The sequence below is a fragment of the Orbicella faveolata genome, unplaced genomic scaffold (assembly GCF_042242905.1).
Source record: "Orbicella faveolata isolate gen_17 unplaced genomic scaffold, um_ofav_v1 contig_48, whole genome shotgun sequence".
Classification (NCBI taxonomy): Eukaryota; Metazoa; Cnidaria; class Anthozoa; order Scleractinia; family Merulinidae; genus Orbicella; species Orbicella faveolata.
Genome location: NW_028301578.1, coordinates 14,680,551 through 14,705,221, shown reverse-complemented (window position 1 = coordinate 14,705,221; position 24,671 = coordinate 14,680,551). Strand labels below are relative to the sequence as shown.

General features: G+C 37.5%; 1 protein-coding gene and 1 pseudogene across 3 annotated transcripts; both read right to left on the bottom strand.

Moving 5' to 3' along the window:
* Positions 1–49: 49 nt before the first annotated feature.
* On the bottom strand, positions 50–11,811 carry LOC110044752 (thioredoxin reductase 1, cytoplasmic-like; annotated as a pseudogene). 2 transcript variants are annotated; one of them, XR_016204643.1, is made up of 18 exons: positions 11,673–11,811; positions 10,472–10,611; positions 8,756–8,816; positions 7,730–7,947; positions 7,082–7,154; positions 6,444–6,512; positions 5,980–6,030; positions 5,832–5,869; positions 5,581–5,685; positions 5,291–5,406; positions 4,812–4,962; positions 4,510–4,584; positions 3,921–4,013; positions 3,533–3,609; positions 2,985–3,141; positions 2,137–2,340; positions 1,731–1,865; positions 50–1,101 (listed from the first exon to the last, which is right to left on the bottom strand). The product of XR_016204643.1 is annotated as a thioredoxin reductase 1, cytoplasmic-like, transcript variant X1 (transcript). The 2 variants fall into 2 exon arrangements; XR_016204644.1 differs by lacking the exon at positions 11,673–11,811 and adding an exon at positions 10,858–11,108.
* A 761-nt stretch (positions 11,812–12,572) lies between these two features.
* Positions 12,573–23,596, bottom strand: LOC110044751 (uncharacterized protein C12orf56-like). Its single transcript, XM_020750323.2, has 11 exons — positions 22,417–23,596; positions 20,240–21,109; positions 19,576–19,646; positions 18,701–18,839; positions 18,262–18,368; positions 17,388–17,477; positions 16,229–16,382; positions 15,664–15,738; positions 14,385–14,462; positions 13,861–14,039; positions 12,573–13,411 (listed from the first exon to the last, which is right to left on the bottom strand). Exons 1-11 carry the CDS (start codon positions 22,672–22,674, stop codon positions 13,273–13,275), a joined length of 2,160 nt encoding a protein of 719 aa, XP_020605982.2. The 5' UTR covers positions 22,675–23,596; the 3' UTR covers positions 12,573–13,272.
* Between the last annotated feature and the right edge of the window lie 1,075 nt (positions 23,597–24,671).

Sequence of the window (24,671 nt, the reverse complement as noted above, 5' to 3'; positions counted from 1 at the left end):
CAGAGAGTAATAATTAAAAGAACTTGAGAAAAGTGCTTTCATACACAGGTAAAGTTAATCAACTTTTATTACAAAATCATTTGGAAATTAACATTAAATGAACATTTCATGTGTGTGCAAGAGTGCTTACCATTTAGCTGGAAAGTACTAGGTTGAAAGTCAAATGCATCAGAAAAGTTCTGGAAATCTCTCAACAAGTTGAAGCCAGGCTAGCCAAATTGTGGACTCCTTTTTTCACCGTTTGCTCATTTTTCCAGTTTTCAGATTCCCATCAGTGGAAAGCAACAAAAACTAAATTATTTATGGCAAAACAAAAAGTCCATCTTTTTTGCTTGGTCGGCTAATTTTGGGAATTCAGTGATCATTCCAGTCAGTTCTTTCCTACAAATGTAAAGCCACCCAAGTGTATTTTGCCCCAAACCTTTTGAAAGAAGAGTTTTCACACCAACTCTCATAATGGTGATAATACAATAATACATTTTATAGAGATTAAATAAACCCATTTCCTTACAAAAGGCAGAGTGCAATTTTACAAAGCTTGAATCAACTTAGATTTAAAATTCATTAGATCCAATTTATGTGTTGTTTTGAAAAACAGCACAGTGCCCGCACATATGGCAAGTTTCTCAATGATTTGTTTAATGCGAGCATAAATATTCATCTAAGGGCTATTTATATAATACGTAATGCGCGAACTCTGAAGTACATGTACAACAAAATAAAGAAAACATCAAAGACGTGTCAGTGTACAGTTTTACCAGAACACTTGCCACCAGCATTTCTCTAAACACCTTTGGTTTGATTTTTTACACAAGCACCGACTTATAAAATATTGAATGTCCTTGCATACAAACATCAGGTGAAGTTTTCCCATAAACAGGGTTACAAACTTGACCATCATTTATGCAGACTGAAGTGTCGCGACTGTACTGAGAACATCCAAAGCAAAGTAAGAACCCCGCTGTCGCTCTTAGAATGAACAAGAGATAACTGACTTCTCTTCACATTCTAGGAAAAACGCAACAGCAGGGCTTAACCTCAGCATCCTGATGCTGAAACATCGAAGCCAGACCGTTTAGTTGTTGCAAGTGTTGTGAAGACCTGTGAACAGAAAGTAAGAAACATGAAAAGAAGATATTTTGGCAATGTGTATGATATTTACATGAAAAAGCACCTTTCTCTTTTGCACCCCACTCAGGAGCAAAGCAGCTAATGAGTGCTACAACCCACGACAACAACAGCAGGTATTTGAATCATGAATTATTAAGCAGCATTTTTTTCAAAGATGCTCAGGCTCTGATACCCGAATGATTCAAATCCGGGAGGAGACAGTGGTATTGACTTCATTAGTTTAAAAATTAATGACTTTTTGGTTGTTGCAAGCGTTTCAAGATGAAAAGTGGTTGATGTGCTTTATCGAAAAGATCCCTCCCCTAAAAAAAACCTATTTGTCTTAGACCTCTCTGGACAAAGCTTCCAGGTGTTCAGTCTGTTGGGGAAAAAGGTGATTGAAAAATAGACGCTTTGAACGAGGAGCACCTTTCTTTTCCGTGTGCCATATATTGTGCTGCACTCAAACTGTCAAAACGCCTGGAAGAAGCTACTTTGGATTCAATTTCTGTGAAGTTTGTTTTTACATCATGATGATTTTCTTTACTCTCCTTACCTGGGTGTTTAAAAATGTATTCATATTGTTAGGAGGAAATAGCAGCTGACATAGCAATACTAACCTCTGACACAGTAGGGTGTATCCCTATAGTTCTATCAAAGTCTTTCTTGGTAGCTCCTAACTTGATAGCTACAGCATAGCCTTGTGTTATTTCACCAGCGTTTGGTCCAAGTATGTGCAAACCAACAACATGTTCCTAAAACAAAACGAAAGATTCATTTCCTACATGTAGTTCTGATCATTAGAGTAATACATATTCAAAATTTACAATTATTAGCATTTTGACGCCACACACATGAAATTATTTCAATCTTAATTTCATGGGTATACTATACATGTACCTTTTACACATTACACTTACGATTGAGTTTTGACTTGTTTAACTAATTTTTCACTTGTCACCAATTGATTACCCATACTAACTGCATTCAAAGTTGACCTGGAATGCCATGGTCCACAGTACTTACGTTATCACTTTTGTTGCACACCAACTTGGCATAACACCCTGCCATGTCTCTCTTTGCTACAGTGTACTCAAGAGGTTGGTAACTTGTGTGGTAAACTTCCACATTATCCTCCCCAAACTTGGCGTTGGCGTCCTCTTCAGACAAACCGATACAGCCATACTCCAGTGGCGTAAATACTGTTGTTGCAACATTAACATAGTCACACTGAAGGTAAAAAACAATACAGTTGGGTTACTTGCCTATAGGAGGATAAGTGACCTAACAGTTTGGTGTTGTGAGGAGAGGTTCAAATTGCGTACACTGTAGTTTGTGTTCTGTCTTGGGGCGTGGAGCTTTAAACTATCACTGACAGTACCTCTCTTCAGTTAGAAGTATAAATTATGAGGATTTGTTTATTGTTAACAGAAGCGACTCAACTAGAAATACTGAAGGGCTACCATAACTAGAGCACGGGTTTCATGAATGCTTTCAGCAGGAGGGTAGCTGCTTTACACAGACAGGCAAAACGATTTGAACTGAACTTCTTTGTAGGGAAAATTTTCCTCTAGCTGGTCAAACCAGGCAGGCAAAATCATCCTCATGGCCAGTCAATTTGCCCAGTGCTCAGACCTTAATTAAACCCCTGCTAGAGTGGACTAACCCCCCAGGAGGTGAAAAAGTACTCCCAGTCACTTCAAGTTAAGCTCCTCTTGTAGAAAAAAAGGGCAAAAACAGAGCAACTGGCAAAGGAAACATGCTGTTCCTTTGCCCTTTCGCTCAAATCAAGATCTCTCCTCTGTCATTCCTAGTTGCAGAAGAGAACAAACAGCAGCCTCATTCTTGTGGTCCTGGAAAAGAGTTCCACTTACAAGTTCATTACTGCCATTATACAGTCGCTGGGCCAGCAATCTTCCAGCCTGGATAGCAACTGGAGTTAGTTCAAGTTTGCCGTCTGCCATATCTCCTATGGCAAAAATGTTTGGTACACTGGATTGCTCATTGTCCCCAGCTATCACTTTTCCATTCCTGTAAGGAGAAGAATTTTGGTCAATACTTGATACAAAAGGGAATTTTTTGAAACATGCAATAGGCCACTCCCCCTTTGGGACTTGCATGCAGGAAATCAGTCCTGTGCACAATTCATACAACTACCACGATTACCTGCACGCCTCTCAGACAGGGAAAGCGGCATTTTGTCGCCACTGAAAAATAAGTTGCACAAGACCTTGCTTAGAGTAAAACCCTCTGAACTGATCCTGTCTTGATTGAAGGGAAACATTTTCATTGCATTATCACAGTGATATCTGACAACTTGATTCTACTTGGGAGTGAAAGGGTTAATCATCAATGAAATTCTAACAACTGCTATCTAAACTAGTAGAGAGAATCTGTATGTTGAGCAATAACAAGCACTTACTTGGGATTAAGTTGGACTCCTGCATTCTCCAGTCCAATCCCTTGCGTGCATGGGTCTCTACCGATGGCAAACATCACCTGTTTGTAAACACAGTGAATAATAAATAATTGACAATATTTACAGAGGAAGCTACACCAGTCTTAGCTGGTTTTCATGCACATCCTCTATGTCAGTTTTTGTGAAGGAAGGAAAACCAGAGAACTCAGAGAGAAACTCTCGAAGCAAGGTGATAAGTTCCAACCTTTACCCAGTCTCTGTTTTTGCGTGAAATTTAAGACTGATGTAAGTTCTCTTTCAGTCAGTGAAACTAGCCAGCAGCCAGCTCTTAGCTACATACCAGCATGAACAGGTTACTGTTTTAAAAAAATAAAAATAAAATAATACATACTGTGTTACACTCAATCGATGTCTCCTCTCCAGTCTCCAACATCTTGTAATGAACTCTGAGCTTTCTTGGAGTTCCTTCTTCTATAAGTTCAACCTGAAAAGATGAAAAAAAAAAAAAAAATTTAAAAACAATTTTTAGTTAATCCCTAATTATCAGCTAGTGTGTACACATTGCAGGCCTTTAATGTTGCCCAACATTGTCTTCTTCAAGGTTGTCTCAAGAGAAACAGAACTCAAATATGTCTGACAATGATTTGCCTTGAATTCGACAGAAACAAGGGGCTAAACAAAACAGAGAGACTATCGCCCAGTAACGATTCAGAGGTATGACCCTAGAAATCAATCTAGTGTGCCAAGTGATTCCCTCATTGTGAAATATGACTGATATTGTCAGGGTGGACAATTAAAACAACAAAATTATCAATAATCAAGCATTGCACTTTTAAATTTCCAAAAAATATTAATAGTTAAATAATAACTGTAGGTGTTGAGACCCACTATCACACTCAGACTGCCTTCAAGTTCTCTGACCAAAACAAAACAAAAACAAAAGAAATAAAGAAATAAAATAAACAGATACTATCACATACCTTTGTAGGAATTGCTGGCCTTTTGATGTTTATGCCATGTGTTATCATATCATCCCCAATTTTTTCTGCCATTTGCTAAATGCAAAAAACATTTTGTTTGTCAATGATTTATTGCACAGATTATTGAATTAACTGTCAGATACTGTATAATATGGTTACTACTAATCAGAAACCAAGAATTCAGTCTATCTTTAATGGTCATATCATTACCTGATCAAAACCAAAAACCAAGAATTCAGTCTACCTTTTCACCTGATCAAAATCAGAAACCAAAAATTCGGTCTACTTTTGATAGTCATTACCTGATCAAAACCTCTTAAAAGAATTGATCGCACCAGAACAGTAACATCAAGACCGACTCCACGTAGGAATCCTGCGCACTCTAGAGCCACGTATGATGCCCCTACCACGACAGTCTCACCAGGACTGTGTTCTAGCGAGAACAAATCATCACTGCAAACAAAAATAAATATATCAAATAAATAAATAAACAAGCATGTTTATATTTAAATCAACAACATTGATGGAAAGATGATGGAAAGATGAATGATCCAATGATTATGAACTCAAATTTCTTGATACCCACCGGACTGAATTATAAGGCCTTATACAACCCCTGGCGTGACAAGGATAATGATGATGATGATGATGATGATGATGATGATGATGATGATGATGATAACAATAACTGAATTCTAACAATTCTTATTACTAATTACTGTGTCTGAGTAGAATTCTCTCAGATGCACGGGAGACTCATAATCAAAAATAATTCTGTTACCTGGTGATACCATATTCCTTTGCTCCAGGGATATCAGGGTAACGAGGCCGTAAACCAGTTGCGATAACAATGTGTTGTGTTGTCATCTCTGTTACCTTTCCTCTCTTGTCAACAGCCTGTTGATCACATAATCAACAACGTTATCATCGATGGTGGAATACACGTAACAACTAAAGTTAGATAAAATCTGAAACATTTCCTTCTCATACCAACATTTCAATCAAGTACCATTAATTAACAGAGCAAATTAAATCATCTCAGTACGAGATGCAAGTTGAGATCTTCAATACCTTGATTGTATGAGCATCTACAAGTTCCCCTGTTGCATTTTTGTATGTAACCTTTTTTTCCCTTAGTTCAGTTCTGTAGCCCCAGTTGAGTGAACCAATGTGATTCTAAAAGGACAAAAGGAAAGAAACATATGAAAGTGCAGCTTGTAGCAATAGCTTACAAAATTGTAAAGAATGGTGTTTGTTAGTGATAAATAACTAAACGACATCATAAGTTGATTGTTTACTTTTAGTTAACACTCTTCACATACTTGGACATTTTCTCTCATTGTGACCCAGTTGTGTTCCACTGAAAATGAAGAAGAAATTCAACAGGGTTATATTTCATTAGAAAAAATAAACTAGTTAAGCTAAAAAAAGAAAACACAATAAAGATGCTAAAGATAAAACAGCACTTACCTTTTGTATCAAAATTCCATCCATACATTCTAGCATCATCCAAGTCATGCCCTGGGGGAAATTGACAAAATTATTTTAAACAAGCACTTTGTAACAACCGTCAGGTTCTCATGCCCTGCGATATGAGTGGCAAAGCTGCTTCAGACAAGCTCACGAGTGATACCAGGCCTACGCCCTTGATTCCTCACTTGACTCTGGCAGCTTTTCCATTCAAGTCCAGTGTATGAGAGCATGCTCGCAAGCTATAACAATGAGTATGTTTTTGGTACAGTGTAGGTCTTTTTCAAATCTCACTCCTTGGGATCACACCAAGCAGTTTGGGAACTAATTCATGTATGCCAGTATATGTTATATCTGGCAGTATCTTTAACATACAGTGAGTATTGACAAATTATTTAAGGATTCTGTTTTGAGTGTTATGAAATTGTGCCTCAGCAGTTTAGTTATCATGCATCAAGACATACCTAGCAGGGCAGCTTGGTGCATAAGTTTCTTTGGAATACAACCAACATTGACGCATGTTCCTCCCAGACCTGAGGCAGACAACAACAGCATTGCTTAGTACTTACTAAAGACAAAATTATCCTGAATCTTATAAGATGATCAGAGAGGATTTTTGGTTAATTTGTGAGAATAAATGTTCTTAGAAAAAGAACTATGAAAATGGCTACTATAGACAATGGAGATTGCTTGGGTATTGACAATTTCAAATGTCAAGTAATTCCACCACTCAAAACTAACAGTAGCCAACCAGATATTCACTAGTAACAATTCAAATTTGGCTGACTGGTTCTAAAGTTCTGCTAACCTCTTTGACAAGGGAAAAATGACTATTCACAAAGGCTGTCAGGAAAATCAAACCAGGCACACATATTGTCATCTGTGTTTGAGTGATACAGTAATCAAAGGAAAATAGTACCAAATCTGACAAGTGGAGGTCTGGTGAGTTAAAATTTGTTTTTACTAGTAAAATCACTGTCACTATTGAGTAGCCAGTAGGCAAATGTGTTGAGACGTTAGTCTTAAGCCCTGAAAATCTCACAGTTAGAACCATATTGCAATTAAAGTTGACTGTACAAGATGGAGGAAACAAATTCCTCACCCCACGTTGTTCCAACTGGAGATGGTTTTACAAAATCAAGAACTGCTACTTTCTTTCCAAGGTTTGCAGCTTCCTTTAAAATAATAAAACAAAAACAAACAACAGTAATATTATCCATGTTAGTAAATGACAGGTTTTCAAGATTTCATGTGCTTGAAATTTACATAAAATATAAGTCAGACCAGTAGGTCTTGTTATACCTCCCAACTCAAATATGTTTTCTGACTAGCCTCACTAACTCCTAAGGGAAACAACAACTTGAACTTTCCACTCGCACATGATCAATTCATGCTCCTGAAATCATGGCAAACTTGTGTGCCACCTCGGCATCAAGCAAACAATTTTTTCACAGGCTTTTTTCTATTTTTGAGAAGGGAGGTATAACAAAACACTTAATGACTGGCCCTGTGGGAAACAGTGAGTTTTGTTTGTGCTTATTGAAAGTTAAGCTGTCTCCAAGGTGCTCCATTTTCTCAAAAAAATTTAATTGTCAACAATATCTCTTCACAAGGACTTGCATCTGTTTTTGCACCTTACTGAATAACTAAAGAGGCTATTGTATTCTAATCCTAAACACTGAATTTATTCCTCTTGTCCATTTCCTATAATTGGGAAAAATCACTATCATAAATGGCTTCAGAACGTTACCTTAGAGCAGGCAAGACCACCAGATCCACCGCCGATGACGACAAGATCATATGTGTAGTTCTCAGAAGGTGGCACAATCAAGTTCATCAGCTTGCCTTCTTCATGAAGTTTTATTGTGTCATCTGCTCCTCCGATGTGCTTCCCACGAATGAAGACATTTGGAACTGTTCTTTGTCCAGTAACCTCTTTCAGTTTTTCATGTATAGTGGTGCCATTGTCTGGAAGAAAAATGACAAAATTTGACGCATGTTGTCATCATAAACATCACTAGACTATGATGCACGCTCATGAATTCTGAGTTTAATTAGCACAACTTTGCTAGCTCAGCTGTAATGGCTGGTTGTGGTGACAGAAATTCTCAAGCTTGCAAGCAATAGTTCATGCCTAACACAGACATCACTTTTAAAAATTCCCTGCTTTTCCCTGATAAAAATCAAATTTCCCTGACCAAAAGAAAAAATACAAAACGCCAGATATAGTAACGGCTTCTAGTCTCCCCTCACAGCTGTCCTTTACATCCATCTATTAAGACTGACAAGTTTTCAACAAATTTTCCTTCTTTAGTGAGGAAAAATAGTCTTGAAATCAAATATTTCCTCCAGTCTTCAATGGTAATAAATCAGCCGTCTTAAATTGTCAATTTTCCCCCTCGGTGCTAAAAAATGTCAATTTTCCCTGATTCACAATAACATTCCCTGACTTTTCCCTGACTTTGAAGAATATTTTTTTTCCCTGACCATTTGCTGACCTGTGACAACCCTTCAGTTGCATGGCAATGCAGAAAATTAATGTAAACAAAGGCAACATTATGAGTTTACTCTATCTACCTCTGGTTGTAACTTTCTTTATCTATTACTAACAGTTTTGAATATCTCCTTCAGAGAGTAACTGATTGAGCTTATCAAAGGTAGCAACTATATTTTAGCACAAATTCTCCCAGACTCGCTCTCATAATCTGTTATTTTATGCAATAACTGACCTGAAGCAGGTTTAATTATGCATAAAAATGATGGCTTGTTGTTTTACCTAATAAATCCATTTCCATGGCTGTAAATGTAACATTCATTGACTTGAAAAGTTCCTTCACCTGTCATGTGTGGAATAAAGTATCATCGTTAAAAGAATCCATAATTATACTATATTGATATCATTGACTCGACAACATATCTCAGACAGTAAATTGTAGACCTTTGTGCAGAAGTTTAAAAGGCAGGAAGTTTAAAAGGCAACAAAGATTTGAAAGTTGCAAAACAAAGGTTCATTATCATAACATTACCCTAATGGCATGTAATTAGAAGCAGGAGTATAACGGATATTGGGTGGCAGAAAGAGCTTCAGGACCATAGCCAGAGGGCAAATATTAATGTGGCAATATTAGAAAAAGAAAAACACAACTTTCTTATTCATTTACTGTTTTAATGCATAACATCTTACAAGAACGTGAGATAACTAATTTGTCTGTTACTAGCTACAAAGCTGTGCTTACAAGATATCTGTTGGCTAGTCAAATAAACAGATGTTTTGCTTCATTTGTTAGGAAATTTGAATAACAAAAACTAAATGTTTGTAAACACCATCTGATATCTTCCCTATAACAAGTGTAATATGATGGACGACAAGTTATCCCTTCCATGTAATTTTGATGCGAAATTTTAGCATCAATTAATAATTTTACATGTGACATTAGAAAATTGCCATGACAACATTTGGCATGAAATATGTTGATACACTGAACAAGTCAAAAACCCACGATTATAACTGTAATTTTTCGCCTATGACATTAAAAGGTGATCAAATGGTATGCTTGTGAAATTTAGAAACAGTTTCACTCACATTTTGTCAAATCTCTAATACTTTCAATCCCATAAAGGCTCAGGAAATTATTAGAATTTTGACAAGATGCCTGTGAAATTATTCCCTAATTTCACTTGTTGCCATTTGATTACACATGTACGTGCAATCAATAGTGACAAGTGAAATTAGAAATGATGGAATTGACAATGTGGCAAGTTGTCAGCATATCCAAACTAATAAAATATTTCCAATTACGCAACTTGTTTACCTACATGTATAGTTAAGTAACAGCAAACTTTCACCTTATTTCATGAAACGTGAAAACCACTACAATCCAAAATCCAACATGAACCATTTTATTCACACATTTCTATTCCTGCGCGCAGATTTCTTACGAAAAGTTTTTCAAAGGTTATGTATAAACACACTCGAAAGTGTTTGCAGTAAAGTAAAGAAATAAGGTAGAGCGAATATCTGAATAATAATTGACATTGTATTCATAAAGAACACGAATGAGAGGAATTATATCGTAACATTTACTTAATCCGACAACAAGAAAGCTGTTAAGCTGATAGGAGTTGAAATTATAAGCCAAACTTGGCCGATTTCACAACAAAGGCGTTTGCTTGTCGATTCTGACGAAAATATTTGCTAGAAAATTCTAATTAAGAGCTGTGCATTTTCTGCCAAATAAAGATCCTGCTGTCACCTATACGCTTAAATATTCCTACGCCAGGCTATAACGGTACGTTTCATTGAGCTGTTTGGAGCAAGCTTCGATCGATATCGATGTCGTAAAAGAAAAAAAAATAGATTTCAGTAGTCCGATTATGCAATGCGTGCGTTCGGTGAAATTCCCCGGTTTCAGTTCTGCCTATTTGAATGCTGCTTATTTGAATACTGTCTTTCTTCGGATGTTGCTGTTACCTAACAAAATGAGGAACTCACCTTTTTGCAAAATGGACAGGTCGACTTGGAAAACACCATGACTGTGTTGTCTTTGATGTTCTGTTCTATCAAGTCTTTAATGGGCGCCATTTTGTTAGGAACTTCAGGCGAAGGCGTCCTTGCCCTCTTCAGGTTTGAAACTACAATACCAATGGTGGAAAAGAAGAAATTATTGGGACCAATAACATTTACTCCTGATCACACTGAGGGTATAGAGCGAGGATGTGACTGAGCATCTTCTTGAATGGCCGCAAGCCGGCTCCAATTCCGCTTTTATGCTGGTCACGTGTTGCTTCCCGTTTGGTTGGTTTAGCTATTTACCCAAGGTCAATATCACATAGCTGGGCTTCCTTGATAGGTCCGAAGCAGTTAGTTGAAAAACTCACCTCTTTTAGCTCGAAACCAATCAATTTGGCTCGATAAAAGACTGCTCTTCAGAACATGTGATATTTACTACGCGTACATGACGTCACGCGAGAAATTCTCGCGCGCGCGGGAAAGCGATCCTGTCGATTTCAACCAGGCCCAAAGGTTTCTTCTACCCCTGGGCTTCGACCTTCTTCGAGTTTGGTCGCAAAACAATACTATTTACAGATTTTCTCTGTCAGCTTCGGTTATTTTTTACCAACAAACACGACGAGCCGGCACATAAATTACAAGACTCCGCTTATTAGCAAAGCGGCAAAAAGTCTTGAAAAGATTTGAAAATATAATGAGTCACGCCATACGTCATGTAACCCTTGAAGTTTTCGCAATTCCCTAATAGGAACAGGAAAAAATAATAAAACCATTCCTTGTACGTGAATCCAGATTTTCCCTCTAGGAATCAAAGGTTCAAGTCACAAAATGTAGAGAGAAATAAATATTTTAACATTATTAATAATGAGACCTTAATTAATGGTCCTTAATGAATATCGACATGTGACAGATGTGGTCAGGCATTGATTACTGATGCAAAAAGTGCTTGAATAATTCTATCGATTTTCAAGGCTATATACGCAAATTCATTTGAAAGAATCGGTTTAACGAAATTCTTATTTCATTGGAGACTATTTTTCGACGTATTTCGTTTGTAGAGAAACAGCCTGGATGCAAATCTCGAAGCAATAGCAGACATAATAGGATTGAGCTAGACGAGTGAAAGCTGCCGCTAGTTCCCCGGAATTCATTGTTATCAATTACGCATGTCGAAGCAGATTACCTTCCGTGCCTACGGCTATATCTTCTTCCATCGTTAATTCTGCTAGTGTTTCTTTATGAACTAGATTCAGTTGTATTTAAGAGGTTCCTTCAAGTTACTATTACATGCAGATTGGCCTGAAACGTGACTAGTGAAATCGCCAAGTCACGCTGAATGAGCACGCAAGGAGCATGACTATGCATAACGGAAAAAAACTGCAGCAACGTTAATTGTCGCGTTGGCGGATATGTACGTACAGGAAGTTTAAGTGTGTTAAATGCGAAACTTCCCTCGTAGAAAGAGTTGCCTTCCGCCTTTATTTTATGTGCGATTTCTGCCGCTGTCTCGAGTCTGAAGCCTTTCGGGAAAGAAGCGCGGGATTTTTTCTCAGCTCGATTACCAACCGCTTTTCGACGTAGACCTGACTTGAGAGAGCGGCGTCAATATCAAGCCTACAATATGACTACAATACCGGACAAAATTAGTTGGGATACTTGAGCTGGATCAGGCATCCAGCTCAAGCGTGAAAATTCCAAGTGTTTTCAATCCAGTACGTGACACCTTTTACTGAAGAAGCCCGAACGGCGAAACGTCTTTGGCCTGTACGAAGTTGGGCGTCGATAAAACCAGGAACAAGGGACATTCCGGAACATTCCGGAACATCGAATAATTACAATAATCATGAGAAATATGTAAAATTAAATTTTCAAAAATTAAATTAAACAAAATGCTCCGGGATGTTCTGTGTTCCTGGTTTTATCGACGGCCTAAGAAGTTTGCTCCCTCTACACAGACTATATAATTACTAATTACTAATTGTGTAATTTTACGTGCTTTGGAGCAGGTGCTTAAAAGGTTGGTGGAGCTGGGTGACAAATCTTATATAATCAAGAAACAAAAATACATACAAACAAAGTCAAATGTTGTTCAAAATATCTTTTATTAAATGCAAATAATGCATCCTGTAGGAGATCTAAAAAATTTAAATACTCTTGTTTTAAGTGAAGACATTTCACAAATATTTATTTCATTAAATTATGCCTGCTCCACAGTATTGAGATGAAAATTTGTTAAATATGTCATAAATATTTTAACCTAGCTGTAGAAAATAACTTACTAAAAAGCTACAGACATATTTCAGTAGAAAAGCTTTAAATAACAGCGAGAGTGCTTTTCACTTAATCACTTGAGCATCAAACTTAATTCTCATTTGCTTTAGTTTTGCACTGCCACAACAGAGACTTTTTGATTGGTTTTAAAATCTCACGAAACTCTCTCATCCAATCAGAAGAAAAATCAAAATCAATTTAATTGTGATTCGTTCATACACTTTTCCCTGCACTTGATGCCGTTCCTAAAGGTGATCGGCTGTAATCAATTTGGTTTTGGGTTTTTGATACTCAATTGAAAAGAGCTCAACAGGTCTACAATTCAGGGCACAAAATGCAGGAGAAAGTGTACAAGCGAGTCCAGTTACATAATTCAAAGCCAAAGCAAAGGTGAGTTTCAAATAAATGCCCAAGCATCTAATACCAGATAACAGTTATTCTACAAAGTGATATCATTGTGGTAAATAATCTAATTGCAATTTTACATTGAAGACTACAAGTATCTGCAGATGCTATCTAAATGATGGTTGCTGTGTTATTGTCTTGTTTAACACATAATCTGTAACTTTCTCCAGGAGTTCTATGGTGGGGCTTGTGAGAGGAAACTCTGATGACAGTTTCTTTTTCACAATTGGCTTTCTAATGTAATATCTGCAATATTTAAAATAACAATGAGAAAAAGTAGTGGTATAATTACGTTGAGAGTGGAGGTGCGGTGGCCTCACATGGTTAGTGCACTCAATACCAAATTGAGCAATTCCAGTTCAAGCCCTGGCCGGCGATATTGTGTTGTGTTAGCCTGCAGTACAGGTGGATTAGCGGGCTCTAGCACGATACACGAGCGCACACCAAGCGCGAGAATGAGCACGAAGCACAAGGCAAGATTTCTCTTGCATTGCGCTTTGTGCTCATTCTCACGCTTCACACGCGCTTGTGTATCGCACTAGAGCCCGCTAAGCCACCTGTACGGCAGGCTAGTGTTGTGTTTGTGGACAAGACACTTTACTCTCACAATGCCTCTCTCCACTCAGTTGTGAAATGGGTACGCTGGCAAATTTAATGCTGGGGGTAATGCTGTGATGTACTAACACTGACAGTACCTGAATTCTTCAGCATATCCAACTCGGATCTGATTAGCTACCACTGTGCCATACTCCAGGAAATTCTTGAGCACGTAGAGCTGGCGGTAAAGAAGAACAGCATCGGCTGGAGAGAGATATTTACCAGAAGAGGACACTAAAGAAGTCAACCGCTCCATGACTCGCTCCACGAAAGCTTTCTGGAAATGAAAAGAGAAGAAAATAAAAATTTGACTATTGTAGATACAGTTTTTCTTGCCAATTCCAGGAAATAATTTTTCTTGTTTTCTTGTTTTACATGTAGTCTGTTCACAGACATTCTGTTTTCTATAATATTGTCACAGGTGCTAACAAAATGTAAACCATGGGGATCAAACAAGCATGAATTCAAGGGAATGCAGGGTGACAAAGAAAAAGAACATTATTAATATATTTTGCCCAACTTCCACTTGTTTCTATAATTAGTAGATACAGAAACATGGAAAAGGCTTAGAGTTCGAACTTAAGAAAAACCTCAGTGTTTTGCAATATTATTACGAGCTCACTGTTTGTTCTTGAGATTCCACGATCTTCATCAGCCAAAAAATGTTTAGAACATTATCCTCCACTGAGAAGCAATTGGCCTAAAATTGAAAGTTGAACATCAGTCTGCTGTTAAGTTAGTATCAATGGTATCTTGCATGTACATAAACAACAGCCCCCATTTGGCATGAACATATGCCTGGATATTTGTCTGCAAACATTATCTGTTCTGAGAAGAGAACAGTTTTCCCAGAGCAAAGCTTGAGGAAAATGGTGAGCTTCGAGGAACAGATAATGTCCAACATCAAATCAATATCTGACATATTTTCATTCCAATGGAGGCTATTGCGTTCATTATCCTTCAAATATTTATTGCAACACAAAAATTGGGGAATATCACTCATATATTCCCCCGTTATGCTGGGGCATATTCAGTCATGTGGTGTGTTTAGACCAATTATTGGGTGCAATCGAAAATATCTGATGAATTATAAGTTTTAATACATTATATGATTGACTATCTCTGCAAGTCGGCAACACAAGTAAAATCCTGCAATGTGATTGTCTACCTGAGTTCTCAAGTTCTCAAGCTTTTGTCAAGCAGGGATTGATATGCAAATGTGGCAATCACCTTGCTAGTTCAAAATGATTTTTGTACTTTCTTGTATACTCATTCACTCAACTAACCCTGAGAAAAGTGAAGGATTTTAAATTGGACTTACTAAGAACTTGTGGTGTAACGATTAATCGAATTCTCGATTAATTGCGATAATGACCGTTCGCTTCGATTCACAATTCTTTGATTCCATGTTTCGATTTTGGTTCGATTTTTTGCATACCTTTCCCAGAGTACTGCCCTCAGTGAGTTATATTGTGAAATCAGAATCCAGAAGTCTTTAAAATGTGCATTTTTGATTGATGAGTAAAGACGTTTGCAGTTCATGCACCATTTTGTGTTGCGTGGTAAAAATGTTGCCCTTCTACCACCCCTTGAGAATTTCCAAACAAGGCAAACCATGTGCGACATGCTCATTGTATCCTAAAATTGAGGGTTTAGGGCTGTATGTTGTTTACATTGTGTATCATGTTGTAAGAATTAAAAAACATTTAATATATTGCATAATCGAATTGAAATAATAGAAATCGAAAGGTAATAATCAAAATTGAATCGAATCACAAGGAATATGAATCGTTACACCCCTACTACAGTAAGAGCCCAAACTCTAACAGTACATTGTTACACCTTATCTTTCCTTCCCCTTGAATTAAAAATTATACATTCAACTTTTACCCAGATCTTACCTGATGGACAACACAAATCAGTTCAAACAAAAGGGATGTAGCACTGTCCAAAATTTCTTTCAATAATTTATCAGTCTGCAAATAAACAGGAAACAATAGAATGGTGTGAACTCTGGACACCACAGTGCAGTGATAAAGAACCCTCCAAAAAGGTCATGATGAAAGAGTTGTAGCCTGCATTAGTCATTTCATCGTAAGTAAAGAAATTCATGGGCAGAGTTGTTATTAACTAGAATGATATAGGTTTAGGGCTGTGCTTTAGAAGTGCCGGGGGCCATAGGCGACTAACTTTTGCCTTTGGGCAACTGGAAAAACTTACTTTTTTCATACAAGCTAAGTGCTGGGCACTCAGGATTTCATGTTACGAACCTTTGGGCTCCTCGTAATTTTTGTTAGGCCACAGTCTCAACGTTGATAAAAAATGGCCAACACGACAGAGGCAGGATAAAAAATCCAAGTGGTGGTGATGTGGAAAAAATATATATGCAATTGGGTAGATTAAACAGTCAGATTGCATGGATGTCAGTTCACTGAGCTGCACATGGAGCAGAAAAGTAATGATTACCTCTTCATCCCCACCACCAACAATGAACATGCCTCTGTCAGCCCCTGACAACAAGAGCTGTGCTGCAGGGGAGATAGTGGCTGCAGCAGCTTTCTGTGCTGTGGTTAAGGGATGAATCACTGTGGTCCTCAGAAGGTCCTTGATTGCCTGCCCCCTGAGAATGAAATAAATATAATTTAATATATTAACCAGGCGTGAGGTCAACAAGGCTGAATATTGCCAAAGATGCTTTAATTCTTTTGCCTGTTTATGGATATAGACATGTACCAGACACAGACACTGGGTCCACAATCAAGCAAAGAAAATGGCATAAAGAGCACATATCTTGGGAGACAAACCAGGCAATCCCAATTCAGCAAGAATTAACCTTTGATGCATGTAGCAAGATAGGGATTCCACAAGATAGCACTCAATTAAAAGACAGGGATTCGGCAAGATAGTGCAATCTTGCCAGCTTGGGTAGCCAATGACAGATTGAAATGTGCTAACCTTTCTCTTCACTAAATTTTGAACAGACAACATACATGTAACTCCTCAAAGCCAAACAGAGAAACTACACACTCAGACCTCGATCTGTGCAGCTACATGCATGTCATCAAAAAAACTCTAGAATTCCTCCTTTTGAAACTCAGATGGATGTGAGTGGTTATGGGAGGAGGGGGAAGACATCCATTTAGTTTGGTTAGGATGCTGGAGAAATAACTTTGTAAACATTGATCTGTAGACAGCATTTTTTTCAAATTAAACACTTTTGCTCAGAGATGCTGCATGCAATAAATGACAGTAACCTTCAACGTCATCTACAATAAACTACTGTATATTACTAATGACATTGTAGGTAACAGGGCTGTCAATAAGGGCCATAACTGGTAACCCCTGTTACGAATGAGCATGCTTTATGAGCCCTTGTTGTCAAGGGTGAACTTGGCTGTAGTTGATTTACAATTCATCGTTAAAGTAACAAACATTATTTGTTACGGGTGTGAAGATCAAGGCTACAGGCGAATCAAAACTCAATGACAGCGCTGGGTAAGCTAAACTGCAGACTGTTCAATGAATACAGATAGGTTCATTGCTTGCCGCATCCCTTTGTGCATTACTTTGTGCTTTGTCAGTCAGCTTAGAATAAACTACCCTGGAAGAATATACAAAGACTTACTTGTTTGCTTTGATGACCGTCAATTGTGTAGATAAAATGTCAGTCTCACGAAACAGGCATACAAATGTCTGTAATAGTACGACAACATAGCTGTAAAGAAAATATAATTACAACTTAAAAAAATATTACATCAAAAAAAGAATGGTTAACTAACTAAAGATACCAAGATGTTGTGAGATAGATGAATATGTTTGTAGAATGAAGGGTGGTAAGTCCATTTATTATAAATTTATTATATAGACAGGAGTGTTTTACTGGAAAATACACCACTCGAAAAATTCATATGAAACCACATCCAGAACTCGAGTGGCGCATTTTCCATATCCTCACTGGTGAAGACAGCGATGATTTCACTGATATCAAGTTTGTCTCTTAAATTGTACTTAGATTCGTTGGTATATGATCGAAACAAAGGGTTTTCAATAAGTTTTGAAATAGCTGTCTGAGCTAACTAAAGTAGGCAACAAACTGATGAATTTTTTTAATAATTCGAGTGAAAATACAGACAAAGTAGGCGGTGGTAAGAGGTGAATTCTGACAAAGTAGGCATCAAATTTCGCTGGTTGCCGGCTTCTAATGAAACCCCTGGAAACATTTTGAGGTCTTCCTTAAAGTCTTCAGCAATGTTTGGAAATCTTCAGAAATTTTCGGAAATGTTCGGTAACGTTCGTGTGACCTTCGGACAAGTTTTGGAGAATCTTCAAAAATTTTTGGAAAGTGGTCGGAAATCTTTGGAAAATCGTCAAATGCCACTCGAACATAAAATTCACATCTTCTCATGACAACATGTTGCAATAGGGGTAAATGTAGTTATAGTCCTTGAGCCTTCATGATTTTAAATAATTATTATCTAATAATCAATACCAACACTTACTCTAGTTCATCTTCTCTGTTGCTTCCTTTCTTTCGAGATGAACGGTTGGATGACTGAGGCATATATCGCTGAAGTTGACCAACCATGAACAGGAAGAGATCTGGGGACTAATTAACACCAAACAATAACATTTCTTCACTTGTAAAAGAGCAACTAAAAACACAATTGAACAATATTTTTTAGAAGTAATTTACAAAACAATTACACTGTCTATATACCTTAATTATATACATAAATTATAGCAATTATTGTTATAATTTATGTGCTATAACATTCTTTTCTCATATGAAGGCTTGATTTGGAGAATTTGCCCAAATGCCTTCACTTTTGTCTAGCAAGTTAAATTTAAAATGGAGCATAACTATCGTTCTTTCTTTTGCTATGGCAAAACGGACCATGAAGCATTTGCATCTGTTCATTGTTGTCGTTTTCTTTTTACCTTCCAGAAATATTTCTTTAAATTAAAGCTCTTTTCTGCTGCTGTAAAAAGTTCCTGAATTAAAACAAAGCTCTTTTCCATGATGTGAGATTGTAAGATTTCTTGCTTCAACTGGTTAAACAAGTGCAATAACTGTGAGCTGAAAAGAAGCAAAAAAACATTGGTCAACCTGATAGTGCTGAAAGTAGGGTTAAGTTCAGAATGATTTAATTTCTGTGGCTAGTTGAAGCTGATGTCTGTCAATCACCTACTGTACATGTAGGCTCTTGGCAGAAATCTGTTACATGTCCTTGTCATGACATGAAACAGATTTCTGTAAAAACTTTATCTACAACTGCACACCTTTATGTAAAACTTTAATACATACTGCCTACTTGGAAAATTTCTTTGTTCTTTTTGAGATGAACAGTTACTTTTTTTTTCATATGGACACAAGGACTGAAAGATTCTTAGACAGAAGTTCTGATACTCCCAAAGATTGCTACATGCAAACTCATCTAGTCTGAAGTGATTCTTGATCACAACTTCAGACTTCAATTGCCCTTTATACTGTGTGTACATGTACAAACAATCAGAGATTTCCTCATGAAATTATGGCTTCAGCTGATACAAAGTAAAACAGCCGTTGTGCATTAAATATTTACAGATTGCTCTCAACACCACACGGCTTGAGAAATTTTCACAGATGTTTGGGAACATAAACATGTGATCACTTTACTTTACTTAACCCTAATGACCAGGTGAAACAGGGGGAGAAAGGGATGGAAAACAAGGATAGAAGGAAGGGGAAGAGAGGAGGAATCATTTCCCCTAACCCTCCTCTATTTAAGCCTGCAACGCAGGCTGGTTTTTTTCCCTCTAACTGTATGACTTACTTGTCGACTTTGTTAGAACCTGTGGGTGAAGTAGGTGATGAGCTCCTTTTTCCAAAATGAAGAGTAGATTTCTGCAAGATAAACATTGATCAATATAAAGATGGACAAATTTAAGGATTACTTGTTTATGTAGTCAGATTTCTTGCAAGCAACAACATTGTGGAATTGCAGCTGTTTGTTTACTTGAAAACAAAGATTGATTAAGTCTGAACAAAAATAATAAAAATGGTTTGCTTTAAGACATCTCCCACTGGAAGATACTAACAGTGGCAGCGTTTCTTTGGTAAAAATAAAACATCCTTGCCCAGAGTGGATTCTTCGGTTCCTTTGATGCATCTTGGATTCATCTGTTTAGTAAACAAATGCAAAATCCATTTGCGAATTTAACAATCCAATCTTGGATTTTCTCAAAAAAACAGACCCGAAGTCAGGGTTTCAACCTTAATGTATTTTTCCCTTTGTGCACAGCAAACAAATTTTAAAATAACTAAATAAATAAATAATTTAATTAATTTATTAATTAATAAAAATGCAAAAAAATAAATAAGTAGTTATTGACTGTAGTACATTCTTAACCTCTCTCAATTGGACACTTTGGCTGATCGCAAGGGTGCTTACTTATGAAAGGTTTTACTGCACATTATACAGAAAATGAGAAACTTACCAAAATGCAGTTATTCCAAGTGCTTCTAAGATAAATAAACATTGGTGAATTTTCAGCGAGGATGTATAAATTAAGTTCTGTTAATTCAAATCTTTTGGTCACAGAGTCATTCATTTCTTCATCAGAATAATTGTCCAACTCTCCAAGACTCTCCATTGACCCGTTACTGTCACTTCGGTAATGATCTCTGCGAGGTGATGGTGCCCTATACGGACCAGAAAAATCAGCAGATCTTTGCCTCTGAAAACTATTTGAAAACTCCAGTTCACTACTACTGGAGCTCCAGTTCAAGTCACGTTGCTCATTGTTACTGTTCTGCCTCTTTGGTCGTGGAGATGATGGCTTCTTTCTTCGACGTGCCTGGTCAAGGCTTGCAGCCCTAAGTCTTGTTTTTGAATTAGACTGAGTAACTGGAGATTCATGCCCAGGTGGTGGAGGTGGAAGAGGGCGTCTGCTGACTGGAGAACTAAGGTTTGCTTTCATGTCACCCGTCGATCCTGAATACAATTGTCTATGGTCATCCTTAAGATTTCGAAGATCGGGATCTGATGCACTTAAGTGAAGCCTGTTCGTTTGCACCGCTAGATATCGTGTTGTAGCAGGCTGACTCTCAACCCTAGCCATTGATGCTTTAGGATGAAGAACTGGTGATTTGCCACCACCTCGTTCAATGGCCTCAAGACTTACAACTGGAGATGTACTGAGGATGGATGCCTGTAGAGCTAACCTTGTGGATGAGCTGTTTTCACTCCTGGGAATGGTCACGGATTGGCTTGATGATGTTTGTTTACTTATCTTTTTATAAACAAGCAGAATATGTTGGTTCTTTGTCTTTAAATCTCCACCGAGAAAATCAGCAACATCATGAATCTGAAAAAAAAAATTGCACGTGATTACAAATAACTCCAAATGCTTTCAATATCATTACCGAGCGACCAACAGACTTGATTTACATGTATATCTCCCAGGCTCTAATTGTTTGTTTACTGATACATGTACCACGGCCATGTACATTGTGCAACTACAATTTTTCAACAGAGATATATGTTACTTGCCAGCTGGGAGGTCTGTATAGTGAAAACCTGTGGCCAAGGTCTTCAAAGAGCTGCTCCAGGCTGCAGGCTGAGGGCAGCATTTTCAAGTCCAAGGTCACAGTTTTTCAGTATACAGACCCACCCTAAGCCAGTAAATAACTTATTTATTTTTTCCTCAATCTCAATTATCACTTTTATAATATTTTTTGTTGACCTTTTCCACAGACACGTTGCACGCGCATTACCGTGACTGATAGATAGGAAAATCCGGACAGCACTACTTAGAACCAATCATATTGCAGGATTCGTTACCGCATACTCTTAGAAAAAAATAAAATCTGATATTTCGCAGTCACTATACATACTCTAACACATTATGGCTATGCATTATTCTGCACGGGGTATTACACCAAACACAACTTCTCCTGCCAACACACAAAGATACCCAAAACTGACTTGATTGTAAATAGTGATTTTAATTTTGTTTCTTTTTTGGAACAAAGATACTTCAGTTTGACAGATGTGATGATATATAATAAAAATCCACGAGGTGTTTCATATTTTAAGTTTTTGCCTTTAAGTGCAAAGCATCTAAAGACGTCATGCGGTATCTATTTTGTTCATTTCCCACGTGACCTAAATGAAAAACAAGCCATTATTTTTGATTAATGAATTCTTAAGACCAGCTTCTTTTGAAATATTGTTGATCAAACATTAAAGCCAATATTTCGTAATGGAAATAAGTTAGCAAGACTGAACAAAAAAGTAACTGTGTGAAAAAAGCAGATGATAGACTCCAAGAGTTTTGTTTAAATTTTTGTTCCTTTCAAAGCTTGACAGTTAATTTATAACAGAATATTCTCGTAAGTTGCATAAAAGCCGGTCACCGTTAATTCCATTATGTTCATGAAATGACCGCCCCGTTTTTCATGCAGTGCTCTCATTTACGCGTGGAAAATTTTTGTGTTGAAAATTCTTTTCAACAGCGAACAATTGAAAACACGGGCATACTAAACTGGGGATTTCGGAACAAAATTTAATGAAACATAATCTCGAAGAACTCTCAAACATTATTCACAGAAGCCAAAATAAGCGAGCGGTGACAGATTAACCGAACAACAGCTAAAGTTAGTTTAAACTTACCAACTCGATCGATGTAACGCAAGCCAAATCCACTTTCAACCTGATATCTTTGGAAGTTCGAGGCGGATTCTCCGTGATATAAAGCAATTCGTCGCCCAGCACCGCAAATTGAAAACTCTTTTTAAAACCATCTGCAACAACTACACAAGGTTCGATCACACGCACTCCTTCGTAGCGATCTTGAGGCAGTACACGCTTCAAAAAGCTGTAAACCTTTTGATGCTTTTGAAATCCTTCCTCTAGACTGGAGCCTGCCATTGTACACACTCAAAAAACGTCAAAATCAGCGGAGAAGTAAGACAGGCATAACAAATTGCCTCCAGCCATAACTTCTCGTCACGCGCGCGCCGTTTCTGTTATGTTTTCCGCCGGTCCAGCCTGCCGCCGGTCCCAATGGAGTGCACGTCATTGTCAGCCGACCAATGGGAAACGGCGATCAATGGATTGAAAAAGCGCGAGGCCGTCGCTCGCGCTAAAGCTTCGTGGCAAAAATCACGAGCATCTTGGTTTCAAGGATACAGGAAAGAAGAAATATTTCTCCGCCAAGCACAGCTTGTGCTCTAACAAACTTGAAACATAATCTTTGATCTAACCTAAAATAATTAATCAAATTCATCTTTCACTTTTTTAACAGCACATGTGGAGCTGGACACCTGCCGGATCGCCTGTATGTATAGAACACGATATAGAGAGGTACAAATAATAATAACAAGCGTGCCAAAGAATTGCGAAACGGGTGCCAATGCTTTCTCAAGAAAGCATTCAGTCGGCCTCCGTGGGCATATGGTTGTCGGGCCTCGCTCAGCTGTCGATTATTACGGGACGTTGCGTGACGAAAACAACCGGAAATTTTCCGGGAGATTTCCGGGAAAAACACCTGAAGTTTGCACACTAATGGATCATTAAGTCCCATTTTGACAAAAGGTTCGTCTTCCCGTTATTTTTACTTATGTGGGGGGAGGGGGTGGAAAAAATAGTAAATGGTAAGAACCAATTTTTTTGCATGAATTGGCCCGATTGAAACGGATTTATTATAGACACGCTTGTATCAAAACCCTCTTTTATGTCGACAGTTGATGAAATCATTCATAATTATATTGACATTCGAAACCAACCGCATGACAAAACAATCCAAAACAATCATATACCAAAAACTGAAAATAATTTACAAAAAATAAAATATCACATCTCAAACAATTTAAAGACACCAACTGGAGTTAATTCACACCAATAAAAAGTAAAGTTTCTACTCTATATTTAAAACGGATGTAAGCAAATCTGATTATTTAGAACAAGTAAAGAACTTAAAGCATAGACAAGCTGTAACTAAACTACGATCAGGCAACCACACACTTAGAATCGAAACTGGACGATACTGTATCCCTAAATTACCCGAATGTCTTAGCATTTGTCAATAGCTGGTTTTCACATGACGTCACTAAAATTCAAACTACAAAACTATTGATCTTCCTGACATTTTACTTAAATGATGTATAAGAGCAGCTGAAAACTAATATTCATACAAATTTTCGCTCCGAATGGGTTCTTGGTTTTGTGATAAACTACGCTTCAATTTCTACGCTTTTGCGTGACGCGGGATTTACATGACGGCCTAGAGAGCTGTCATGATGGTTAAAAAAGTGACTTATTTCGGGGAACTTGGCTATCTGAAAAGTTCATGTCTTAGAAAAAGTATTATTTTAACGTTTTAGAGTTCCTCGAGGGATAAATTCACGCTTTTGTAGCAAAACTCAGTGACAGATGTTTCTGTTCGTTTCCGGCCGCCATGTTGGTGCCCTTATGGATGGGCACCAGCATGGCGTCTCCATACAAATCTCTATAAATTTGGGTACAAAATTTCTCCGCATATCTCGCATAAGAAAAATTGCTGTGACCATGATTTTGGCGAGAGTATTTGCATATTTACCTTCTTTCATTTCCCAGATTCTGGACTTTATCTATTGACCGGTTTTGATTTTTATTTTGATCTATTTTGAATTGCGTGACACTGAAAACCAGCAATACTGCCGCTCTAACCAACTTGACGACGAAAACCATTTCTTATTTCATTGTGATCGTTATAAAACTATTGGGCAACAAATAACAAGTGACATTGTACTAAAATACCCATCAGTCGATCTTTTGAACAATACCGATAAAACTCTATTCCTATTTAATAATGTTGATTCGTTTATTTTTAAGAAACTAGGTTATTTTGTATATAAAGCATTGCATATAAGAGAAAGTTGTAATCC

Bases quoted from the DNA above. Each gene is read 5' to 3' on its own strand.
- LOC110044751 (XM_020750323.2), bottom strand. From the start codon at position 22,674: ATGGCAGGCTCCAGTCTAGAGGAAGGATTTCAAAAGCATCAAAAGGTT. The intron at 19,647-20,239 runs GTAAGTTTCTCA...TTTATCTTGCAG, and splicing joins CTTGGAATAACTGCATTTTG to AAATCTACTCTTCATTTTGG. The intron at 13,412-13,860 runs GTACTGTCAGTG...TAAATATTGCAG, and splicing joins GGATATGCTGAAGAATTCAG to ATATTACATTAGAAAGCCAA.